The sequence below is a fragment of the Triturus cristatus genome, chromosome 2_2, assembly GCF_964204655.1.
Source record: "Triturus cristatus chromosome 2_2, aTriCri1.1, whole genome shotgun sequence".
In the NCBI taxonomy this organism is placed as follows: Eukaryota; Metazoa; Chordata; class Amphibia; order Caudata; family Salamandridae; genus Triturus; species Triturus cristatus.
The window spans coordinates 1,050,530,057-1,050,554,991 of NC_140582.1; the positions used below are offsets into that span (position 1 = coordinate 1,050,530,057).

Sequence of the window (24,935 nt, forward strand, 5' to 3'; positions counted from 1 at the left end):
GAGACCTCTGGACAGAGTGGAGAGTAAGGTAACACGGAGATCGAGGCGAAAGGTGCGGATCGGCTTCGCAGCAGAGGAAAAACAAGTAGGTGCGAACGTTAAAGTGAAAGTAATCATTTCGTGGGCGCTTTGATGTTCGCAGTGGCCGCGCGGCTCACTGAGGACATCAAAGCACCCGCGAAATGTACATGCAGGCTGCCAAATGGTGCGCGCGCCCGGCCCACATGCACTGTAGTTGGGGGCCTGAAAAGCACTTGTTTGCACTTCCAAATTCCCGTTTTCTATAGCTCTCGCCAGAGCAGCGCTAAAGCGCTGGCTCAGACGAGACCTAAAAAGGAAACGGGGAACAAGGGAGGAGGCTGCACACGAAACGACTGAAATGTGACACGTTAAGCCGGGTGGCCGCCTCAGCGGAAGTGTACACTCTAGCATACGGAGCATAGAGAGAGGCGCGTGCGCTCTGTGGAAAGTGGAAACCAAACATAATATAGAGCGCTCGTGACGTCGCGGATAGGCTGGGACTGTCGTTAGAGAAGTCAGTTTATTTTACCAATGCGCGGGAAAACGCTTTGACGTCTTCCTCCTGCTGTTCGCTATCATCGGTCGCCTTCGCATGGCCGAGTCTCAGGGTTCTCGAGGCAGCATCGGCTCCTGACGCAGCTGAGAAGACCAGACGGAAAGCGGGTCCGTTTGCGGTGCATTTTTCTGTCAGGAAGGCTTCCCCACGCACACTAATGGGCGTTGAGGCGTCGCGCGTTCATCACTTTGCCGTGGCACCATCCCAGTCAACTTCTGTAGAGTAACATGCGGATGATACGTCGCGCTGCCACCAGCCGTATTTTGGAAACTTGGCAGGCGAGGTGGGTTTTTCTCCTGCTGCAATTTACTGTAAACTGCTAAGACATGCCATGGATTTCAGACTTTGTGCACAGACCAGTAGTTTTGGTTGTCACTTGGGGGAACGCTTTACAGAAGCCGATTTGTTGTAGTTGCACCATGGAGAAATTATTAAATGTTGTAGATATCCATTTTGAACTACACGTTGCCACTAAACTTGCTTAGTACTAGTAGCGCATGTAGAATGCAAAGACAGTTTGACATGAGAATCGAGTACTCATGTAAGAAATGCTTATAACTTTTTCGTTGTAACACAGGTTGCGGAAATAGAAATAACCAGAGCTTGAAATGGAATTTATTTCTGTATGATTTTTTTTTTTTTTTATTTTTTTTTTAGCAGATTAGATTCTTACGCATTTTCTCCCTTTCGTTCTTGGTATGACTCCACCAGCTAACATTCCAAAACAAAGAGATTGCAAATAAAGGCAATTGTGGACGTCGTTTAACCGTTTCCATCATGCAGTATCTTTACAAGGTGGTCCTCTCTTACAAGGGGGTCCTCTCGTAGGGTGACTGCAAGCCAGAGCACAGGCTGGGTATGACTAGGCAGCTTCTGTTTAGAAGCATTTATAACAAAATACTGGAGGAGGAGGTTCTGATTCCATGTTAAGCTCATTCTGTGACCGACTGATCTTTCATTTGAAATGAGGCTCTTCCGCTGCTCTGACATCAAAAGTTTGCGCAGGGTCCGCAAACCTTTTCTATAATAAGCGTTTACTTATGCTCACTAAATGTCAATCCAAGCTACTAAAACAAATGTAGTTTTACAAATGTGACCACTTCAAACATGGTTCCGTTAGTGGACATTGCATGAAGGATTTATAGCAGTGACCACCTTGGTGCACAAGCAATGTCCCCAGCAAGTTTTTTTGAAAAATCAAGTTTGAATGCCCTTATGTCATAGCAATCATACACAGTGCCTCCTACGCCTGAGAAAGATTAGATTAAGACTACCCAACACAGCATGAACTGCCATTTAATTTTATTTCTTCCGACCAGGGGCACTGTGGTAACGGAAACGTTTTGTTGTTTACACTATCACACATACCTTGCACTAAAGAATAGACACATTAAAATCGTATATTACAACAGGACAGACTTGTTTCTCAGTACATCTAAAATAACTATGCAGGATATCATAACAAGCATGGGCATAGCCAATAGGTCTCGCCTTTGGGACCTTTTATAAGTATTTAGTTCTGCAGCACAATATCCTTGGTGAAACAACATCAACTGTTGCATGGCTAAACACTTATAAGTCCCAAAGGCGAGACCTATTGGCTATGCCAATGCTTGTTTTTATTGGCTATCCCTTTTTAGGTCTCGCCTGAGCCAGTGCATGCGCTGCGAGATATTTAGTTAGTGGATTTTTAAAGTGCTACCAGAGGCTTTTCCTGGCCTCACGCTTGCTTTCACACGCACAGCCGCCATCAGTCTTTCCTCCGTCTGGCTGTCATGGCTCATAAAGCCTTACAGCGCTCTCCCAAGTGCCTCGCTCTGCCCCTCCCCCACCACAGAGCGCGTCCCTGCGATCTTTCTGCTACAGTTTCATTTTATTCCGTGTTATTTTCATAACTCTTGTGTGTTTACTTTGCTAAAAAGAAAAAAATCCAGAAATTAATGAATGTGCTGCTTTGGAATTGATTGGCTTTCTTTTTCCTGCAGTGCATTTGGGGGAAAAAAGTGCCAAATCTACTTAGTATTCGAACCTTTCCTTGAGATAATTTTTGTCAACTTTACTTCTTTGATTACAAGCTAATAACCGCATTATGGTGACCTCAGTTATTTCTTCATTTTGTCAGTCTATAAAAAGCAATTGCTCCTGTCTGCCTTCTGTGAGGTCGATAGGTCCTTACCAGCAGTCTCGGAATGTTAGCACTAAATGAATGTGCACCAAGAGCAGGCAGGCTGGATTCGAGGCGCTAGAGTACCACAGGACAGGTGACTGGTTTAAACCCCTGCCTCTTTCAGTCTCTGCGTGGGCACATCACTCTGGTCTCTTTGGAAAAGCAGGCATGTCATGAGAAGAATGTATTTCTAGCGCCTTTTGTGGTTATCCTGGGTGCCTGGTGCGAGGAGTCTGCCCCAACATTATACAGATCTACAGCAAAAAATATACTGGAAAGCGGTTATTTTTAAACCATGACAAACCTGTACTTCCATACATACATACATTATTTTACATGTGAACAACATTAGTCAAAACACAAAACTTGCACATTAAATCAAAATCATTGCATCGTAGCTAAAAGCACTTCTCTTACAATGCTAAAATCTCAAGTGTTAAGCAGGAAACAGACAAGAGGCGCCACTGGGGCACAAGCCAGACAGAGCCATCCTGCTTGATTAATGGCTTTGAATTTCCATGTGTTGGCAGTAAACAGGCCCGAGGCGCCATTAGAGCACAAGCCACACAGAGACATCCTCCTTAATTGATGTTTTCCCTCTGAGGCGATTCCGTTTACGCTTAACTCAAAACATTCCGAACCATAAAAAGCCTGTACTTTTTAAAGAATACTATCTTAAACCGTATTGTTATCCGGATCAAATTTTATCCACACTATGGTGGGCTGATTTCAGCATTTTACAGTATTTACCTTAGATTAGGAATCATAGCCGATTTAATAGTTTATTTAAAAAAAAAGTTTTATTACTCACACAACGGAAAGCAATTTTTTAAGTTGCATTTTCGGAGTTATTTCGTCACTGATTTTAAACATCACACACTCCACTACCTTATTGTCTCTCTCCTTCTCTCTCTCTCTAATTCTCGCAGTACTTAAATAACTCTCCTCTTTTACTATTTTTGAGGCTTTCTTTCTCTCTCACCCCTTTAGCTGATTTGCTTTCAAAACCATGAATTCACGCCCTTTCCCCTTCTTTCTCTCTCTGTATGCCGCTCTACACTTTTCAATATGTGCACATTTTCTTTCTAATTTTAAACACTCTCTGAATTAGCCTCTTTCCTTTTTCGGTACACCCTTTCACACTATTTCTCTCTATCCACACTTTTAGTTCTTCCTCCTCTTTGCCTCCACCATTTTTCTCTCTGTACACCCTTTCTCTATTTCTATATCTCCACCCTCTCTATTTTATCTCTCCTCTCTCACTACACCCTTTATTATATGTACACATTTACACTCTCTTGCTCCACAGCACCAATCGGCACCACACCAGCAAGAGTCGGCACCAGCACCGCACCAGTCATCACCTATACTGCATTAATCTGCACACACCTCTACCACTGCACCTATGATATGCCCCTTTAAGGTGCACACAGATGTCATTCACCGTCAACACAGCATCATTCAGACCACCACTGCATCACTCAATACCACTAGCGCATCACTCGGCACACCACAGCATCAAGCAGCACCAGCACAGCATCAGTCATCACCTATACGGCATTAATCCGCACACACCTCTGCCGCTGCACCTATAATACGCCCCTTAAGATGCACACAGATGTCATTCTGCACCACACACCACATCATTAAACAGCATCACCACAGCATCAGTCTGCACCACTACAGAAGCACTCATCACCAGCACAGTATCAATCTGCACACCTCTATCCCACTGCACCTATAATATGCCCCTTAAGCTGCACACAGATGTCATTCAGCACCACACAGCATCATTCATACTACCACTGCATCACTCTATCACTAGAGCATCACTCGGCACAGCATCAAACAGCACCACCACAAAACTTCTGCATCTCAAACATTAGTGCTTTACCTCTTCCTCTACATGGCAGGTTCCAAATGAAGCCATTTGACGGGTGTTTAATGTATGGCTATTGGTGTTTTTTTGTTTTGTTATAAGGTGTGAGGTGCCTGCTTTCTGCTCCATTGCTGTGCAGGGAAACTACCAACGCTTCAGGGGGGCCCAATTCTTCAGGACGGATCTCATTCAGTCCAAGGCCAATTAATATCTGTCAGATATGGGAGCCTCAGGGGCCCCTCATTAAATTTTGCAGGGAGACTCCATCATTTTGTGTTATGCCACTGGATAAATATTAGCTGAAAACACCATCGCTTCCTGTAGCACTGTTTTAAGATGTATGTTGTGTGGAACTTCTTGAGTGTAACCAGCATCAAGTGCCTGACTGTTCACAACCCTCCCGCTTTTTGGGTGCCATTTGTCCTCCACTCTCGCTTATTGAGTACAAACTGCCAAAACACTTGGTGCAATCTTTGCTGGACCCCCAGATGTAGAACACTGCTTTTCACACGTCCTCTCATCCATAACACTGCAACCTATAAAACAAGCATTGGCATAGCCAATAGGTCACGCCTTTGGAACCTTATAAGTGTTTAGCCATGCAACAGTTGATGTTGTTGCACTAAGGATATTGTGCTGCAGAACTAAATACTTATAAGGTCCCAAAAGCGAGACCTATTGGCTATGCCAATGCTTGTTTATCTAGTTTGCCATTTAATTCCTTATTTCGCTTCCAAATGACACATTTTGTTTTGGCTGAAGAAATGTTTTTTTAAAGCATTCCTTGATGCTAAATTGCTTTGGAAAAATAATAATGAAGAACCAATGTGCACTTGCTGGTGTGCTGGATTTTACGTCTGGTTGTACAAACGAGAGGTATGCAAGCATCGTGGCTCAAGAACAGAGTTCACCAAGCTAATATGGCATTTGTTGTTTTCTTTGTTGGTCCTAGCAGGAAGACATATAGAAAACATCGAATAAATACATTCAGATGGCTCGCTAAATTCCTTATGTTTAAAATTGAGCACCACAACAAGAATCCTGCTTGGGGGTTTGGGCACTAGTCTAAAGTGCACCTGCGTGAGTCCCACCCTCCTGTGATAACTTCCAATGTACAAGAGGCAAATTAGTGTGTCAAGAGGTTTGCCGTCATTTCGCAGGTCGTCCCTTCCACACGTGTGACGTGCACCCTGCCTCTAACAGTTGCTACACAGTATCCAAGTGGTGCACTACGGGGGTAGGCAGTTAATTCACTTTCAGGACACTCCTGTGTGATGAATCTCAGAGCCCCCCAAACTTCTTAGAGACCCACAGAAGCTGTGATAAATAACAACGGATGCTAATGCTTTAAAGGTAATCCTCCAGGTTGCCTGTCACTCAGGATGCTTCCCACTGAGCGCCTTTCGTTTTGGTTGCATTCCCGTGGACCCCGATTCTTTCCTTTTGCCATCACTTGCAGTTCACGCCGGTTAGAAACATGCCTCTCTTTTCTCCTTGCGGTCACTGAGCAACATCACAACTACTTCCGGGTCAAAGGACAACACGGGTAGAGACAGCTTGTACTGAAAAATGAAAGCTCCGAACGAAAGACTGCAGTCTGTGTCACAGGCAGTAATAGAAAGCGCTTGCGCAGTACACCTCTCACTGTAGGGCACAGTATTACGGAAGCTTCAACCTAGGGATCTGAAAACTGGACAAGGGGAGGGAACGGCCTGACCCGGGGGCTCGAGTTGCCCCGTGATGATGGGCTGATGAGTGGTAAATGAGCGACAGACAGGAAACATAACAAGCTTTGGAGTTGTGCGCGAACGCTAACACGAGCTCCATCTGTTTCCAATGAACGCGAGAGCGGGTGCGATATTTGGAAACAGATGGGGCTGATGCTCGCTCCCGAGCAAACTAGGCCAGGGCAGAAAGAACATGCACCCACCTTGGGCCAATTGCTTGCTGTCTTTCTTAGAAAGACGCATGCAAAGGCCAATCGCGGGTTAAGCACACTCACAAACGTGTGTTAAGCATTGAAAAGCCCTTACTAAATGTCTTGCAGAGCAGCGCATGCGCGCTGGCTCAGGCGAGACCTAAAAACAGCAAGAAGGTATGCTGTGAGTAATGAGAATAAAATGAACATGGTTAAAATGTCATCTGAAACGGAACACCCTAAAACTTACTTGTGTGCTACACTAAGAGCATGGATTACAGAATAACTAGCAGTTTAGGGTTTGTTAGGGAGAAGCCACACACTGTATAGCTTGTTGACAGCATGAGCTGTCATAATCAGCGGTGGCGTGAAGGCAGTGTTCTCTGTGAAGGCCAAACACGCGATAGTGGCCTTCCTCCGGTACTGTGCTTTATCAGCATCAGGCAAGAAGAAGCATCTTCGAAGTGCATTGGCAGTAGGTGAGAACGTCTCTGGCAAAATCGTGTGCGATAATCTGGGCAAAGGACCTCACCTCACTAGTGGTTAAGTGCCAGTCCTTATATGTTAAATCTTATCAGAGATTTTAATTTCTGACCTAAGTTTAGAATTTTTCACATGGATTATGTGCATCAAGGTGTGTTTCAGACGTTGCCTTATGACCATATAAGCTGAAAGGGCGTCAACTTAGGCTGCACTATTTTGGCTACATGTCTGTTCCTATTTGACCTTGACATGGTGGTAAGTAGACACTTGTCCTAGACTGTCACATCCGGTGTTATATCTGTCATTAGCCAAATGACTTGAAACTTTTACAGTTCTTAGAAAGATATGGTCCGATATTATCTGCATCAATGGCAGATATGACCATGATTCTGCATTAACTTGGAATGATGGCGCCTTACAGTACCCAAGATACTTGCAGTACATAGAAATGGAGTCGGACCGTAGGACTTTATGTAATTGCTGACTTGCACATCTGAATGTGACATCATAGGGCCGTCTCTGATATGTAGGATTTTGCTAAAATGTAGGAAAATCCATGCTTTGAATATTCTAAGACCTGATATATCTAAAATATAATGTATGATATACATAAAACATACAATACCAAATGTGAATAATAAATCATGAACAGGCTCATATAGTATGCAATGAGCAAAGAGAAACATAAATATTTGGAAGCCTTGCATTGTTTCAAGCAACTGGCAATCGTCCTTGTATACCGGCACCTATCCAGTGTTTGTGTGCTGGTGACTAAACATACCAGTGATGATATGAAATTGTCCCGATTAAAAAATATGCGGCATAAAAGAAAAGCAAAAATAAAAAAAGCCTTGTTGATAAACATTCTGCAGTTCATATTTCATGGTTGCTGTGGTGTCTAGGGTGAATATATGCCATTAGTTGACTCGCATGTTGATTACAGTCCTTATCAGAGGACTTGTCGACATCATCCGGGTCACACATAGCACACGTGTGGTAATTATAGTGTATTGGTAATGCATGTTTATGGTCAGGAGTCCTCACGTTTGAAGGACCAGGAATTAGTTGATTGTCCGAGGCAATTGGTGGTAATTGCGGCTCCTCTTTAGGAGGCTCGAAAAACAGCGAATCAAGCCACTCCTCAAGAGCTGCCTCAAAGTGACATTGCTCGGTCATAGGTAGCATCTTGTAAAATGGACAGATGCATTGTTTCTGGTGCTCCTGTAGTGGTTGAACAATTGCTTCCAAAGCAAGATAAGCCACTGGGGGCTGCTCCAGCTGTAAGTCCAAGATGATTTCAGTCTGCCAGTTCATGCACCAGAAGCCAGGTTTCATTTGTGTAGCATCCATTTTGTGAAATGAGAGCATCCAGTGCTCTCCGAGTTCAGATAACCGAGCCTGTCCCATATAATGTGCTAGCTTCTTTTTGCATCATGGTTCAGTTGGATATGTGATGTTGGAAGTGGCGCGAGCCTGGGAGGCGCTAGTTGAAGCACTACGCAGGTCTGGCGGAGATCAAGAGGATGAGCCGGCTTACCACTAGACCACGGGTAGTAGGAGGCACGGGGGAGAACGCAGGGACTGAAAGTACAGTCGAAGGAGAGAGCACTGGGTGGCAAGAGGAGAGAGGCCGAGCAACAACACAGGCGCATAGTGGGCATACACTTATAGGTCAAGACACACTGAGATTGACAACTGCTGGGGGAGCACACTGGTGGGAAGGGGTGGGGTGGGGGTACGGGGAGGGATAGTAGTTCTGCTGTTGGGAAAGGTTAGGGAAAGTGGCTATAAGGGGTGCGGAATGGCAAGAGTCTGCGGATGGTCGGTAACCGGAATATGGGTCACAACGTACCTCTGGTGGTATCACATTATGACAACTATGTACGGGTAAAGGGGAGAGCAAATTATATTTGTGTATTGAATACAACAAATGTGCAGGCGAAGATGTTGAGAAGGAAATGGCAATTAATAAAAAATTTTATTAAAAAAAAAAAAAATGTGAGCCAGCAATGACGGGGGAAAAAAAAAAAATGGTTCAGTTGGATATGTGTACTCCATGTTGATTTCTATGTCGGAACAGGAGGAAGAGGATGATTTCACAGCTGATTAGGAGTATGATGATTGGAAATCCTCAAAAAAGCTGGGGAACAGAGTGGAAGAATGATGGAATCGATCCAAATATTGCTTTAAATCCAGTTACCAGACCAGATCCAGTGTTCTTAAAAAGAGGCACAACACCAGTAGTCCAAGATGAATTGAATATAGTTTGCAATATATCTACAAAATGTGTTGATTATTGCATGTGTAATAGCCTTTGAATTTCTGAATCAGTTGTGGCGGTCTTCAGATTATGTTTCAACCCCTGAAGTCAGAGACTTCTTTTTTTAATAAAATGGGCACTAGCTTGATCGTCAAAACGCATAGATTTCATATCTATCTTAGGCTAGGGGATGTTTCTAATTATATTTCGAGGTGGCGGGTTCAAGGTCCTTCCACAACACTGCTGTGTTCGAAGCAGTTATCGGGTATGGCTGGTCAGGTTCCAATCCACAGCAAGTAATATTTGTTAGAAATAAATGAGTTCATGAGGGGTGGGGATAGATTAAACGGGGGGGAAACAGATAATACTCAACACTGTCATTAATGCACCACACATTTCATGCAACAATGTAGTATCACATGGAGTGTCCAAGGGGATTCATGCAATTTGCAGTTCTAATACACACACAGTCGTCTTCATTTTCGTTCAGACGGATGTAGGAAAAGGGAAATATCCATGAATGGAACAATTGTGAACTGTGCATAGTTTCATACCAGCCAATGCATTTATATTTCTGGCAGACATGAAAGTGGAACGTTTTAAGGGGTGAAGACATGACACAGTGTATCAACCAGGTAATAGGTGGAGTGTTTCTAACCGTAAATGGTGAATTTTCCATTTGCTCTATGCTGAATAGTGTGTATTTAGTCTTTCTTTGCTATTGCTTTCTGAGTAAGTGTTAAAGTATATGGTTCAAACATGGCTGTTTCAACTAGAGGTTTCCAAGGCACCAAACCTGACGTGAGTGTTTGTAATACCAGCTTTAATTGTATAATTCCTCTTAACTGAGCCTGCCCATGTTGTAACAAACCCAGGTCTTCTGTTATGAGGTCTAAGTTTGAGGACAGAACGATTTAATGAGTACACTCTTTTAGAAGGCGTGTGTATTCCACTGTAAACTTTACAACTGCTTGCAGATTTTCTTCATCTATTGGTCTAATTATTTCTGCAGTTTCTTTCTCTGAATATTTGTTCAGTTCATTATAAATGGCATATATTCCTGTGGTCAGGAATCTTTTTTTTATTTGTTTTAGGACGTGGTCCCAGAAGAAAGTCAGAAAATCCATGTTTTCATTAATTAAGGAAACATTTTTTTTAACAGCTGAAAGAGTAGAATGTTTATGCCATGGTTGAGATGGCATATCTACACTATGTGCTAATTATTGCAAGTGTCTGTATTATAACGTGAGTCTGAATGATTAGCTTTAGGTCCAGGAGTTGGAAAGAAAACGACACAAACAAGAGTCATATAGTCATTTGGATAAACCCTCAGTAGAGAACTGAGTTGAATTATAGGGTCCATTTTATAGTATATCATTTAATTTGAGTATGACTTGTTCATTTGGAATTGCCAATCACTACACAGTTAAATTGACTTTTGGTATGGAAGATTTCTGTAAGTCCTTCATTGTCCCAAGTCCCAGACAGGTAGTCTACTGGATAGTTTTGTTCAGAAAAATCCATTCTTTCGGTATTATACGAGTCTGAAATAAGGCTTCTTTGCCATGGATCTGCCAAGATTTGATTCCCTAAATACTTCGTCAATATTGCTTTCCAATACTTCCATCCTTGGATAGCCTGATTTCAACTAAACTCAGTGGAATACATCAGTTTGTTGGTCGTTATTTTAGATTCTTTGAAAGCTGTTGTGGCTTCATAAAAACTAAAAAGCTGAAGGTGTGACCTGTCAGCACTCTGAAAATAAGGATATCTCTTTAAGAAATTAAGATGACTGTCAGGAGGCAGAGCCTCACAATGTTCCCACTGTGTGTAATTGTAAATTTCTCTAGGATAACTAGTCCTATATATTTCATGAATAATGTGCGTAGTCATGGTAACAATACATCTCCCTGTGATTGGCTGAATTAAAATAAGGATCTTCATTATTAGGCCATGAGCCAGGATCCCAAATTTAGGTCAGTGGTACCACTTCCTGGGGGAGGGGTTCTAACATGATTTTTTGCAAAGTTTGGATGCCTAGAGATTAAAAATATATGATAGCAAGTCATCAGTCTTTGCTTTTTGTCTGATATTATTGGATTAGCAGCAATAGCCAAAAAAAGATGTTTTTAATAAATGGCATGCAAATTCATCATAATATATGGAAAAATAAATCTATTTCTTCCAGTCAACATTATATACATAATAAACACATGGCTCACAATCATAAAAATTGCACTAGACCTGCTCGTCTAGTAATGTGAAATATCTACTCGACCTAACTAAAATGCATTTGGCCTCCGACTCTAAACGCTGAGCAAATATGTAAAGTTAACAAGATTTAAAAGCATTTTTGTTGTTTGATAAAAAGATTTTTACATCCTTTCCACTTACTTGATGAGAGCCAAGTTACATGGTTATAATCACACTTTACACCGTTGTACAATATGTCGTATGAAATAATGTAGCGATCTCTATGGTGTTACAGGATCTTCCAAAGAGAAAACAACTGGGGGTTCCAATCCACTTTTGTTTGGGGGGCACCCTCTAGAAACAGTTTTTTCCCGTAGCATACACCAATCCGTCTGCTTTCCACTCTTCAACTTTGGGCGGTGCTCCGGCTCCCCCACAATCTTGCCTCGTTCCTTTTAGCGACCATCAGTCCCAGCGTGACCCATATACGGTCTTTTCTACCTAAATCTGTGGGCATCCTATACGCTTAAAAGACATCTCTTAGCCTCGATCCCCACCACCAGTCTGAGAACCTCCCCCAGACAGGCGTGTATCCCCTTCCAATACTTCTGTATATACACACTCTCCCACAGGGTATGCATAAATGTGCCCTCCTGACCACAGTGCCTCCTGCACATGCCCTCCTCTGCTCTCCCCATACTGACTAGCTGAGTCCCCGTGACATAGATTCTATGGAGGATTTTCAATTGTACTAGACGCAACTGGAGGAGATTGCAACTTCCCGTGGGGAGGTCGCTGCCTCTTGTCACTCTTCGTCATAAAGTTCCAACCCATCGTTCCCCCAGCGCTCCCGGATCACTTTGAGAGGGTCATGTGCATTATTGATCAGTTTCCTATATGTCGGGGATACTGCTTTCGTTTGTAGGTACCCATCGAGCAACCTGTCTTCGAGCGGCGAGGCATCATGGGGGGGGGGGGGGATACCCCCTTCTGCAAGTGCGATGTTAGTTCATGTCTCACCTGTAAATACTGAAAGTATTCAGTGCTGGCCAGTTTGTATTCTTGTTGCAAGGTGGCGAAGGGGATCATCCCTCCTTTGTGCCACAGGTCCCCTATTTTCGTGAACCCTGTCAGGTCCCACTTATCAAACCCGTTCGAACCTCTCATGGTGCCCAATTGTTCCGAATCCCACAAAGGAGTAGCCATCGTGAGCTTTCGTTCCCACCCCAGGCTTCTATTTACTGTGTGCCATACGTGTACTTAATGTCCGGTTGGTCACGTTAATGAAAATCTCTTCGGCCTAGAATAGAGGGCCATATTGTAGTTACCCCCCGGCAATAACCATTTATCCGTTCTGTAACCTGGGTCGTCCCACTGACTGTATATACATTGATTTTATAGATGCTAGGTAGGCCGCCCACTAATGCTTCCTAATGTCTGGTAGCCCTATCCCCCATCATACCAACTTAGAACTAGTTTGGGAAGAGCTATGCGAGGGCGACCATCTCAAAGCAGCTCCCTCTTTAAAATGTTTTTGCGGGACTGGAACTGGGAAGTTCTGGAGCGCATACAGAAAACGTGGCAGAGACATCATTTTTGAATAATGCCGCCCTCCCCAATAATGAGAGCGGTAGGGCCTTCTAGTTTGCCACATCTTGCTTTAGTCTCAGTAGTGGGGGGGATAGGTTTCGATTGTAGCTAATTTTGGGGTCTACCGTGATAAAGATTCCCAAATACTGAAAGCCTCTCTTTCGTTTCCTTCATGTGACACCCTCTAGGTAGTGGAGGTGGCTCACCACGAAGGACATACATCGCGGTTGTCGCTGTACATTCCAGGTGAAATCTGGAAAAAAGGATATCTCCGAATTATCATACTTCAAGGGGGGGCCCATAGGTGAGGTCTGCATTGCGGAGTGCGCCCCTGGTTTGGGAAGTCCTCCAGGAACTCTATGCGCCATTTCTACCACAAAGAATTTGGACAAACCCTTGGACTGAAGATGCTTAATTATGAGTTCTTCCACGAATAAGTCTGCCGCAGGGCCATCCGCCCTCTCCGGCAAACCTGTAATTCTCATGTTATTCCTTCTGGTGCATCCTTCATAATCGTCCAACTTATCCTCTGCAAATTTACGAAAGGCCTGCAGGTCCTTGATATCCTGCTGCATTTTGTGTCTCGTCTCCCATGAGGCTGGCAGTGACTATTTCCATCTGCTTCACTTTCTCTCTCCTGTTTTAGTTCGGTGAGCTCAGATCCGCATCACTTCAGACGTAATGGTGTCCATCCTCTGTTCAAGGGAGGACCGTACACCTGAGACTGCGTCCATGACCTCTATTAACGTCTGGTCCGGAAGCTCACCTTCGGGAACTAGTCCTCAGTTTCCCTGTGTCACAGTGCTCCGCGTCAGCCTGCTTTGGCAGCGCGTATTTATCTAATTTAGTCAGTTGTGTCACTTTCGGACCCTTGGCAGTCGACATTTTCTCACTGGTGCTGCTAGGATCAGCCCTTCGGTAGACTGCAGGTCGTCCCCTCCTCAGCAGCCATTCCCTCCGCCCCTCAACGCCAAGCCTTGTGTTACAGTTCACTTGTGATGTTTCTCTATCACCAGCATCGGTGGCGGGTAGAGGGGGGGGGCTAAAGGGGTACCACACATCAGGTTACTGCAAGTGCGTATTATCTGTTGGTGGGGACCAATGCATCCTCTTTCCCTCTCCACCACGACAATAGTAGCTACAGTACTGTTTCTGTGTTCGTTTACTCCTCTAGGCCACCCAGCCAGTCTTTGGACCTCCACAGTGTTCGGGAAGGCCCGATCAGCTTTGTCTCGTAGGCCCTGCCTCAACTCTCAGTCCTCTAAGTGCCAACGGCCCAAGTTCGTACCAGGCGCTCTGCAGCACCGACAGCCGTGCCGCTGCCTCTACGCCGCTCAGTGTCCCATAACAGGCCACCTCCTACCTTCACTGCGGCTGATCGGTCGGAACACTCGTGCCCATGACACCGCAGGGCCGGGAACTCCGGTCCGATCCCCAGTTGGCACACCCCACTGCAGCCTCCTCCGCGGGCTCTGGTTATGCGGCCCCGGCAGGAGCACCTCCCCGCCAATCGCGGACAATCTGGCCATGGCCACCTGCATCAGGGACTTGATTTCAGGGTCCGGACTGTCTCTCCTGCAGCCTCAGTCCGACAGCTGGCACGTCCGCGGCCTCGCGTTCACGAGGGGCCGGCCCAGACGGTGTGCCACGCCCAACTCTTCGATGCGGCAGCCCCGGGTCCCGAAGGCCGCAGCATTGGATGCCGATTTCTGCCTGTTCTGGCTGCTGCACGACGCCGTTTTTTGGTTCTCCAGCCTCAGTGGTGGTTATGGCGGCCCCTCAACTGCACGGGCGACTGATTACTAAGCGTATTTGTGGAAGGCGCTCGGGTGTTCTACGGAGCTAGTTGTTTGCGGCCATTGCGTTTCATGGCGAAGCCACGCCCCTAAAACCATTTTTATTCCTCATTCACTTTGTGAGCAATAAAGATGCCTTTAAATCTTGCTATCTTGTCACGTTTGCTCTGCTTCCAGATGCAAGTGTCAGTTTGTCTTAGGACCTAAAAATAGCTCGTCCTTATTGAATCTGACTCCTAAATGCGAGCAGGCGGGTGGATTTTTCGAGCCCTGAAACACGTTATCTAAGCTTATCAGTGCTGTCTTATAATCCTCCTTAGCAGAGTGTGCAGCATGAAGCAACAAACGACCATCTGCTTCTTCGTGTATACGGTTGAGACTGGGCACTTCGTGGCTCCTTTCAGATGTGATTTTGTAGCATTTATCTTCACATTCAACAGTGTTTTATTCTCAAGTTTTACACAACGCTCTGGTTTCCTCCATTTGTTTACAAGAAATGCGATGAGTTGTTTTTTTCTTCCTTGTGACTTAGGAATTTCCTCCATTGTAACAATCTCGGATGGTGAGATGCTCTGCAATTGGTGCTCGAGTTCTTCCCCCTTAGATTGTTCTTTCGCAGTTCTTAACAGGCATCTCATTGTACATATCAAACACATCAATTCTTTGACTCCTATATCCTATTTCAAGATAGACATAGCCACCTCACCAAAGTTTGATTCCTCTCCTTTTACTCTCTGAACAAGAACCTTACAATCGGCGTGGCTAAATTTCCTGGTATTTCCTCATCCGGGATAACTTTTTTCTGCAAGTATGTTGCTAAAACAGCTTTGTCTTTCGAAACAGACCTTCTAGAGTTGCTTAAGCCCATGGTAAAGGTCCCAAGGGATGAGTGTACATCTGCTATTTGAGAGTTAAGCTTCTGTGCTGTTACAATGATTTGTCCAGATAGTGTTTTGTCTGCTTTCATGATGATTGTTATGCCATTGTTGTGCATGCCATTGCTGTACATAGCTTATTTTCTTCTTGGACAGGTTAGTGAAGGTTTTTAGTTTGTTCATTTTCATTGGGTCGTGAAATTTCTTAATAGGTGGATTATTAAGTTTGAAGTCTGTATAGCACTGTTGACCAATTTCATGCGCTTTAATTATGTCAAAATATGTCTTGTAATGTCTTTTTTGCTGACGAGAGACTGAGATCATGTGGCCCAACAAATGGGTTCATCCAGCTCTGAACCAGACTAACCGCTCTCATAACAGTATTTTCAATGTTTTTAATTCCTTATGAGGTCTGTGTGAGTAAGATCTGATCCGTTACGAACCATTTCCCTTTTTTGACCCAAAAAGGTGCTCTGTGTTGAGCCGTCCTATATCTTTTCACAGCACCCGCCTTAAGGCTGAACTTGGTCGTACCACCTGGAGTCTGTGTGTCTTTGACTGTTACCTCTGTCGCTTGATCGACCGGAATTCGTCCAAACAGGAACCACGGCCACGGAATCGCTGACCCTTGGTGAGGTAGAAGTTTGTGAAGCGGGATTGGTCCTGGTACCATAGCCTCGCCTGAAGCCTTGCCTTCTGGCATAGGATTGGGAAGCAAAGCAGCTGGCCCCTTGTAAACATCTTCTTCTTTATTGATGTTTGGTGTTTGTCTAGGAAAGTGAACATGTTCCTGAACTTCCCAAGTTCTTTGAAAGGATCTCCGAGTCCACACCCCCCGGGTCCTGGCACCCACCTCCAAGACTGCTAGATCCCCAAATTCCGGGTCAATTTTGATCAGCAATGATCATCTGTGCTCTTTAGAGAGAGCATCGTTGGCGTTACCCAAAAAGATAACCACCATTTGTGCCCAGCCAGATAGACCCTTGGGAGAAATCATGGCACCCGAAACCTTGGTGTCTTCCGCCATATCTGGGATCTTGGTCAAAGGACCTATGGCATACAAGAGCTTGTCCTGGCAAGCTGGCCAAGACCCTTCAATCCCCTCTTTTTGGATCCTTAAACTTGGCCGCAAATGTGCCCATCTTGGGGTCTATGTTGGGTGTTTTGACTACCTTACCCTCTAATGTGGGCCGGTGGCATTCCGCTCTGAGGCAGCTACTTGTCACTTTCTCGAAAGACCTGTGTAGGCAATGGGCCACATATTGTACCACCTTGTCGCATGGGACCCCCTCCACTGATTGCAGATGCAGAATCTGATTGGGGTCTAACATATCTGACTATCGCACCCACCTCACTGGCTGGGGGAGATGGACGCCAGGGTCTAGAGGGCCCTGCCTCCTCATCTGATGGATCATCATCCTGCAACTGCGGGGATAGCGGAGCTGAGGTCTCCTGCAGGGGTTCTGGGGTGGGAGGAGGCATCGCAGGGAGACTCTGCTCTATAAAGGCGTGTTGCAGTTGTTCAAAGGCATACAGGTCAACTGCTGGTATTTGGAGCAGGATGGGCCAGGGGTGGGTTTGGCGCGGACTGGGGTCTCTTGCTACACTTGGGTGCAATAAGCTGAGCGAGGCACCCTTCCATCGGGCCCATAGCCTCCTCTACTGCGTGGTAGACACATCCATCGCCTGGTACAATATCTTAATCCCAAGGGAGGTACGTTAAAGGGTCCTGGAACACATCCCCTGAGGCCTCCGTGGGAATAGCTGAAGCTGCACTTAAACAAAGTAGAATATCTTAGCAATATATTCTGTTAAATGCTACTAATGCAGCACGCCCCACAGGCAGGGAATATGGGCAAACAGGTGGCTGCAATTTAGGGACTGGGGACGCAGTCAAATGTTTGTGGGCAAAGCCGCACGGGGAGTTGGGTCTGGGCCCTGGGAACACTTCCCCCTTGGTGCTAAAGGTATGGAAGGGGTTCAGCACCTGGGAGTGTGTTCCCTGATGTGACCTGGTTGATCACCGTAATAAGTACAGACCCCTAGGGGCGTCAGAACCAACAGGCAATACCGACCCAACTCAGACGTCAAGGCGAAATTTGTATACTAATTTACAGTACGGACCCCGTAAACTGGGCATCTTTCTCCAGGCTTTAGACTCGGCGGTTACTGTGCTCCACGCAAGTGCGATCCTATCAGATTTGAAGCTGATAGGAATCGCACGTCGCTTAGGCAGCGCTGCTGGCCTGAGAGTGCCACCTGGCGAGCGGACTGCACCGCAGCACCAAGTAGATATATGCCGCAATGGAGCAGGCGAAATACGTCCGTGTCAAGGTCAGCACTATAGTCTACACACTCACAGCACCATGTGGAATTTAAGCAAATGCACAAATACCTAAATCTCAAGAGACAAAAAAATGTGACTTATCTGAGTGCTGCTAGCGGTGAAGAAAGGGGAGATCAGAGCAGAGAGGACTATTACAGGCTCAACTTCATCCTGATTGGCTACCCTAAGGACTACAGTTGCATTGTGATTTGGTTATGTTTTGAGCAATATTACCAGTGACTCATGGAACTACTATTTCGCCTTCAAATGTAAAGTTGAAAAAAGAGAAATAAATAAATAAATGAAGCTGCTATGTTAATAAAGCGGAGAGAGAAGAGCATAATCCTCTCCTCCAGTCCTGACATAGAATTAGGTCTTGTAATCTCTGCAGATACATGGTTCATTAAACTGATGAGAGCAGCAAATGCATCTTTCTGTGAGATTTTAAGAAGTCCTGCAAACTTTTGATGTGATGGTATATTTCCTGTGAATTACGTACAGCAGTAATTGGTGGTTGTGGACAAAGGAGCACATTAGAACATATGATGGTCCTATTTCCATGTTAAGAATTTTTGAGCTGAAGTAGTTCTATTTGTATGAAAAATGACTGGAATGATTTCACTTGATCTCCCACAATTACTGTTCTGTTTTACATGTGATGATGGTGAATTCTCTTTGTTTAGATGGAGCCCTTTGATTACTTTCATGCATGTAACGGCTCGACTTATGATGATGCAAATGTGGAAATCACAGGGTCCGATGTCTTTACAGTTATGGCTGACAAAAATGTGGACCACTTACAAACTGAACTTTTTGTTTAAAAGCACATATTTTGTGTGTGGGTTTCTTTGTGCACATAATGCAAAATTGCTCTGTCCTGCAGGGTCTGAAGTGAAGGGAGTGATGTCACTTTGTTGTAGATAGTGTTGATTTGTTATCAGTTTAATTGACATCCTGGAACAGTGCTTCTTAACCTGTGGTCCAGGGACCTCTGGGGACTGCAAAATCTACTGGGGGTAGGTGGGAGAGAAGGGTGGCTGCAACTGCTTAGAAAATTAAATATAACAGAATAATAAAGTATATGTTAATGAATATGCAAAATGTACAGTTGAAAATTTTAGTACATCCTGTAAATGTTAAGGAATTTGAAATTGGACGCAAAAAAGTAAATGGGTATCCTCAAATTGATTCGTGGGAGCAGTGCAAGTGTATCAAACAGAATATAGTATGACGATGAATGGCCTCAATTGAATTACAAAAAAACCGCCAACCATTGTATTAAAATTGTTGTCCATAAATATTTGTCTGCAAGTTAAATATTAATGTTTCATTTGTGCATTTGTTTGAATGCTTGTTTCTAAATTTTTGTTTTGCGTTTTAAATTGGGAAAAATGCTTAGGACAGGGTCCCTGGCTTCCAGTAAGGACTGCGATAGTGGGAAGGTGGGATGGATCACTGGATTCTAATAAATTCAGTGGGGGACTCCGGGTTCCAGTAACGATTAAGTGGGGGCCCACTGAAGTCGAAAAAGTTAAGAATCACTGTCCTAGACAGCAAATCTGATTAGAGGAGAGAAATTGACACAGTGGTATCTTGACCAACTAACAGGATCTGTTTTACCCAGGCTGGCAAACCAGATACCAAATTGAAACCTGCCTTAAAAGCACACAGCCCCACACAAGGAAGGAATCGGAATTTTATATTGAGGGAAGTCTTGCTACTGTTGGTTGTCTACTGTGCTTGAAGTCTCCGTTCAGGTATGTCGCTGACTAGTATATTCTGCCTTCCTGTCTGAATCCTGCAGTGATCTATTGCTCCGTAATAGACTTTTTGTGAAGTCTTTGAACATTGTTTCTCATTATCATATTGCTAATAATAGAGGCGGGGAGCTATTAAACTTTGTGTAGACTACCAAGTCGAGATTCATACTGGTACACTACAAAGAGTACACTTAATAATGTTCTATATGTTGGGTCTTCCTGATCTCCTATAAAATGTGTAACTTAGTTTCTATTGGCATTATAGTAAAACATATATACATGCTGAAAAGACAGATCGACTTGATTATTAATCAGCCCGCGCTCCAATGTCCTATTCATAAATGCGTTTCTAACATCTATGAAGCTCGCACATTCCTAGCAAGAGATCAAGACTGTGTCTTTACAATTTGTACTTTTAATCTGCTTGGTGGATTAATTTATTCCCTCATTTCCAGGTGACAAATTTGTAGCTTATAAAATAACCTAAAGCAGCCTACACTTATCTGGCTCTAATATGGTTGTTTTGACAAGCCCAGTGAAGTTGCCTAGACTTTTGTTAATCAATTCAATGGAGTATAAAATTAACTATGGGAATCGCACATTGTTGTATAATAGGATCATCCTGCAAGCTATTTCCTAAGCTACTGAATTGAAAGAAGAGGTTTCTAGGTTTTATTGGTATTCATCTTTTTTTATGGGGGGGGGGGGGGGGGAAGAGCGCCATATTAAAGCTGTAGGTGTCTGCATTTTTTCTTTGCCATTTACCTCGGATGATTCAGATTACTGTGGGTGGGCAGGATGTGCTTTTCGCTTCATTTTTTATGACTGGCTGCTCCCTGGCATTAGTCACAAGATGTAATTAATTTTGCTAACCAATACGTTCATAATTTCATAGTGAAGGTATTAAATGCTTACTTCAACAAAAAGGTGTGCTTTTTAAATGTAGGTCACAGAAAGCCTCCCATGGCATTCAACATCACATCCTCTACAAGACTACGGCTTCAAGCTATCTAAAGCAATTTTTCCTTACCCTACAGCCTTGCAAGGAAATTATGAAGTAATACCTAAGGTCTCCATTTTAGTCTGCTAGCATTCCTGGCTAAACACTTGTCTATCATTGGTACTTTTGTATTGCCCACTGCAACGTATGAATTCTTGTCATCTATTTGTGATCACTTCCTTAAGCCTGTGCTTTTTACATAGCAGCCCCGACCCCAGCCCCTGCTGCTCAGTTGTAAGTTATGAGTTAATTTAGCAAATTATAATAAGGATAATTCTATGAGCCGTTTCTCAAATGATAAAGCGTTGCAGTTGAAGCTCTTACTCTTAAATGTAAAGAGGATCAGAAAAGGGGATTAGGACCAAATGTTGGCTTCTTCATGAGACTGTAGTAAATTCTCATTATCTTGCAACGGGAAAGGTATGACATTTGTATTTAGTAAAAAGTAAATTGTTCTGTCAAGCTGTCCCTCCGTCAGAGGTAAAGTTTGATCTTACCTAGATTTGATAATTTTTAATGACATTGATATGTTGCTCTTTAGTTATTTGTATGGATTTGTAAATATCACCACTCCTACAAAAGTTTGGTGTTCACTTACCTTTTCAGGTGAGCCCCTTAAACGCCTGTAAATTTCCTTGGAACAGTAACTTCATGAAGCTAGTTATTCGTTTACTCCTTAACCTTTTCCATTCGTTTTCTCTCTTCTCTCTTTTTCTATCTCAAGTTCTCTTTGCTTGTCTCGTTTTTACTCCTTAAGTATTAGGCAGCAAGCTGCATGTATTTTGTGGCTTGGGTAAAGTAGATTTTGATATTCACAATTGGTGTTTTGTTCAAGACAATATTGTATGGTTTGATTGTGATGGGCCTCTGCACTGCTAAGTGTCTTGCTGTGTTCTCAAGACAGGTCTTAGTAGCTTGAAATGCCAATATTGTGAAAGGAAGGAAGCAGAGTACTGAACTTATTTCGCAATTCTATATTGTTTTAAATAGATTACAGGGAAGTTAAAACTGGAGACATGCTTTTTATGCGAAGGGTTAGGGGTGGGCATGCCTGCAGGTGGTAAGATTTTTTTTTTTTTTTTGCTCAAAGACTTATAAGCAACCTCCAGTCCGACTAGCATCTTTGCACTCTGTTAACATCGTGTATTGACCCATAACATATTAGATTCTGGATTTCACATAAATGTCTTTGAGACGCCTGCTACAGAATTCCATGGGTCCTGCACATTTAAGACTGAGCAATTAGCCCGACGAGACCTCGCTATATGCCGTGCTGTTATGCCTGTAAAATTAAACTTTCTGCAGCGTTTTACTAAGCATCTGAGAACACTTTCTTGTTGTTTTGGATTTCCCCAAGCCCCCCAAATGTGTTTTGACAGACCTTATTTGAAAATTGTTGTAAGGCACATATCTATTGTTTTTTCTTTTTCTTCTATTATTGTTTTTTCTGTAGTCCTTAAACTTGAGGGAACTCTGTGCTTGTGGCCAAAATGTACTCCCATTGCAGAAGGCTCTGGTGCAGGTAAGCATTCTTTTATGTACAAACTAGCTCACGCCTATAAATATCTATGATTTGGAAGTGCAGTCCTGGGGCCTAGATCCAGAAACAGCTAATCAGTACTAAAAATAAGATATGCGTTAACCTGGGTCTCTGATAGTTGGCATGGGTTGCCCATGCTGGAGGATGGTGGATTGATACATCTTGGTATCTGTTTTGAAGTGCAGTTTAGCACAGACTCTTGAAGAGCAGCTCGGTTTCAGACAACGGGTGATCACTTATCTTACTGGGCAGGATGGTGCAGTTCTAGGGGTGAAAACGAAGCGCTCTCTGCTGTGGGGTATCTATAGATTTATCCTCTGTTCACCGTTGGATGTGGAGGAATCGTATGTGTGCAAGTGTTGAGGAAGTGAACACGTTATGCTTCCTTTACAAATTAGTGTTGTTTTGACTGAACATTTGCAATAGTATTAAATATTTATTTTAATTTTTTTTTCCTATTGGAAAACAGGCTCTGCATATCCTGTGGCACCTCTGGATTTTAAGTTTTATTTAAAAAAATATTTTACCTGAAACATATAATATTGTAATCATGAATTGCGGAAAGACATTTGTTGACAAACTAAAGAAGCTTGGTTATGTCGATGCTGAAAAACTGAATGGTGAAGATTTTGACTGGCTTTTTGAGACAACTGACACAAAGTCCTTCCTAGAGTGGTTTTGTGGACATGTTAGTGAGCAACAAGTCTTGTCTGAAGATACTCTGAAATCGTTCACCTCTCTCAAGGAGTCAGGAAAGCATATTTTGGATGAAAATGATCTTGAGGAAGTTTTGAAAACATGTAAAGCTGCTGAATCAAGGCACACTTCTGAAGATGAGGTAGAACTTGAGAAACTACAGGAAGAACTTCGGTTCTTGCAAAAGATAACAAATATAAAAGTTAATCGATGTAACAAGCTTCAAGTAATGGCTTCAGCCAATAGCCACATGTCCTTAAAATTAAAGGATGAAGAGGAAGTGGGAACAACACATCTACAGGCTGTCCAAGAAGCTTTAAGTGCTGAGAACAATAAGATGGATAATGAACTGAAGAAACTAATTGAAGCAGTTAAAACGATGATCTCATTTTTCGCTGCTTCTAGTGTGACTCTTCGATCTGGAGTACCAGCAGTTTTACTGTCCCAACTTTCTCTGGAGAGCTACTTGTCTCAAGAAGAACAAAGAACGTCTGCTCTCACTTCATACACAAAAAAGCAATTTTTTGAAGGGATCTCAGAGTTGATTGACAGTTCAAATGAAGAGAATTTTCAGCTTCTCGAGTTGGATGAGAGCAGGTCATGCATTCATGATGAAAGCAGTGAGCTATATGAGCAGAGAACCAGTGAGATGGCCCGGCTACAGCTGGCATATATTTGTGCAAAGCAACAGTTGGTTCAGCTAAAAGCTAATGACAATAGTCTGGAGGCTGGTCTAGAATGTGCAAAGGAGCAGCTTCTTTCATTAAGAAATAAGGTGAGTGAACATTGTTGTGCAAAAAAGACCTTACTATGTATAACTAAAGTTGCATTCTCCTCCGTTTTTTTTATTTTTTTTATTTTATTTTTTTATTTTTTAGCACATAGGAGTTTCTGCAACATTATATATGTTTAAAATTTCTAGTCTGGAAAATTTTAAGTAGTTTACATTCAAAATTGCTATTTAGTAAGTTAGTTTAAACCTATCCTCACCCACACTGTGCAGTCCTACAATATTTTATTAGAAATACTATGCTGTCATTAAATTGAGGATAGAAAAATGTTTATTATAAGCCATCTCATTTTGTTTCCACCACAAACTTGCTGCAATGTACTATGTTTCCTATGTTTAGACTCCCACCTTTTGTAAATGCTGACCAATGACAATGTTTTAATGTTTATTACTATAGCAGAATGTAAAGTCTAATTTGGAAAACACCCTCCATATTATTCGTGTGTTCTTAGATTCCTCATGATTCTTCTAGTTGTAGGGTCAAATGATGTTACTTTTTAAAGATTTGCAGCTTGCAAAGAAATCCAGTACAGTAATGAAATGCACGATAGGTTAGCTTTTATATCAGCCGAAACACCTTATCCAATATTGTTAGACCTGTCAGCCCTTTGGGTGGTCCCTCCTCATCATTATTTATTTTGTCCCACTTTTGCCTCAAACCCTATTTGAATTTTTCCTTTTTGGGAACCACCAGACTTTTTCGTGTTGCTGCAGATTCAGGGAGCCATTTTAGCTACCCCTGAAACTTCTGTCTGAGGGCCTGGAGCACAAAATGGTGGCCACCTGTGACATCACCAGCATCCACTGGAACCTACCAGCACCTTCCAGAACATTCCAGAACCCTGTGACAGTTGGAGGCGGTTTAGAATGTTGGGAAGCTAAGACGGAGAGTTGGCAGTTGGAGCTGGCAGTTGGCACCTGACTGGTGAAGAGTGAGCAGCAGAAACCTGAAGGAGGAAGGAGTGAGGCAGCAGGGGTGGAAACTTGTGCCTGGAGTGGGGTCCATAAACCCACCCTTGATACTAGTCCCTACTGACTGAGCCCAGCCTGGAGCCCTGTGTGGGAAGAAGTAAGAAACACCATCC

At 43.4% G+C, this 24,935-nt stretch overlaps 1 protein-coding gene across 3 annotated transcripts in view; it reads left to right on the forward strand.

Annotated features, from left to right (window-relative positions):
* Positions 1-411: 411 nt before the first annotated feature.
* The window catches only part of HAUS3 (HAUS augmin like complex subunit 3), a 58,219-nt gene continuing 33,695 nt past the window's right edge, over positions 412-24,935 (forward strand). Inside the window, exons 1-4 of one of the 3 annotated variants that reach the window (XM_085642550.1) lie at positions 412-860; positions 19,689-19,821; positions 22,278-22,346; positions 22,834-23,835. In XM_085642550.1, the coding sequence (XP_085498676.1) occupies positions 22,915-23,835 (921 nt within the window). In that variant the 5' untranslated portion in view covers positions 412-860; positions 19,689-19,821; positions 22,278-22,346; positions 22,834-22,914. Of the gene's footprint in view, positions 861-19,672; positions 19,822-22,277; positions 22,347-22,833; positions 23,836-24,935 lie in introns of all 3 variants that reach the window. The other 2 variants (XM_085642551.1, XM_085642552.1) reach the window with 2 other exon arrangements.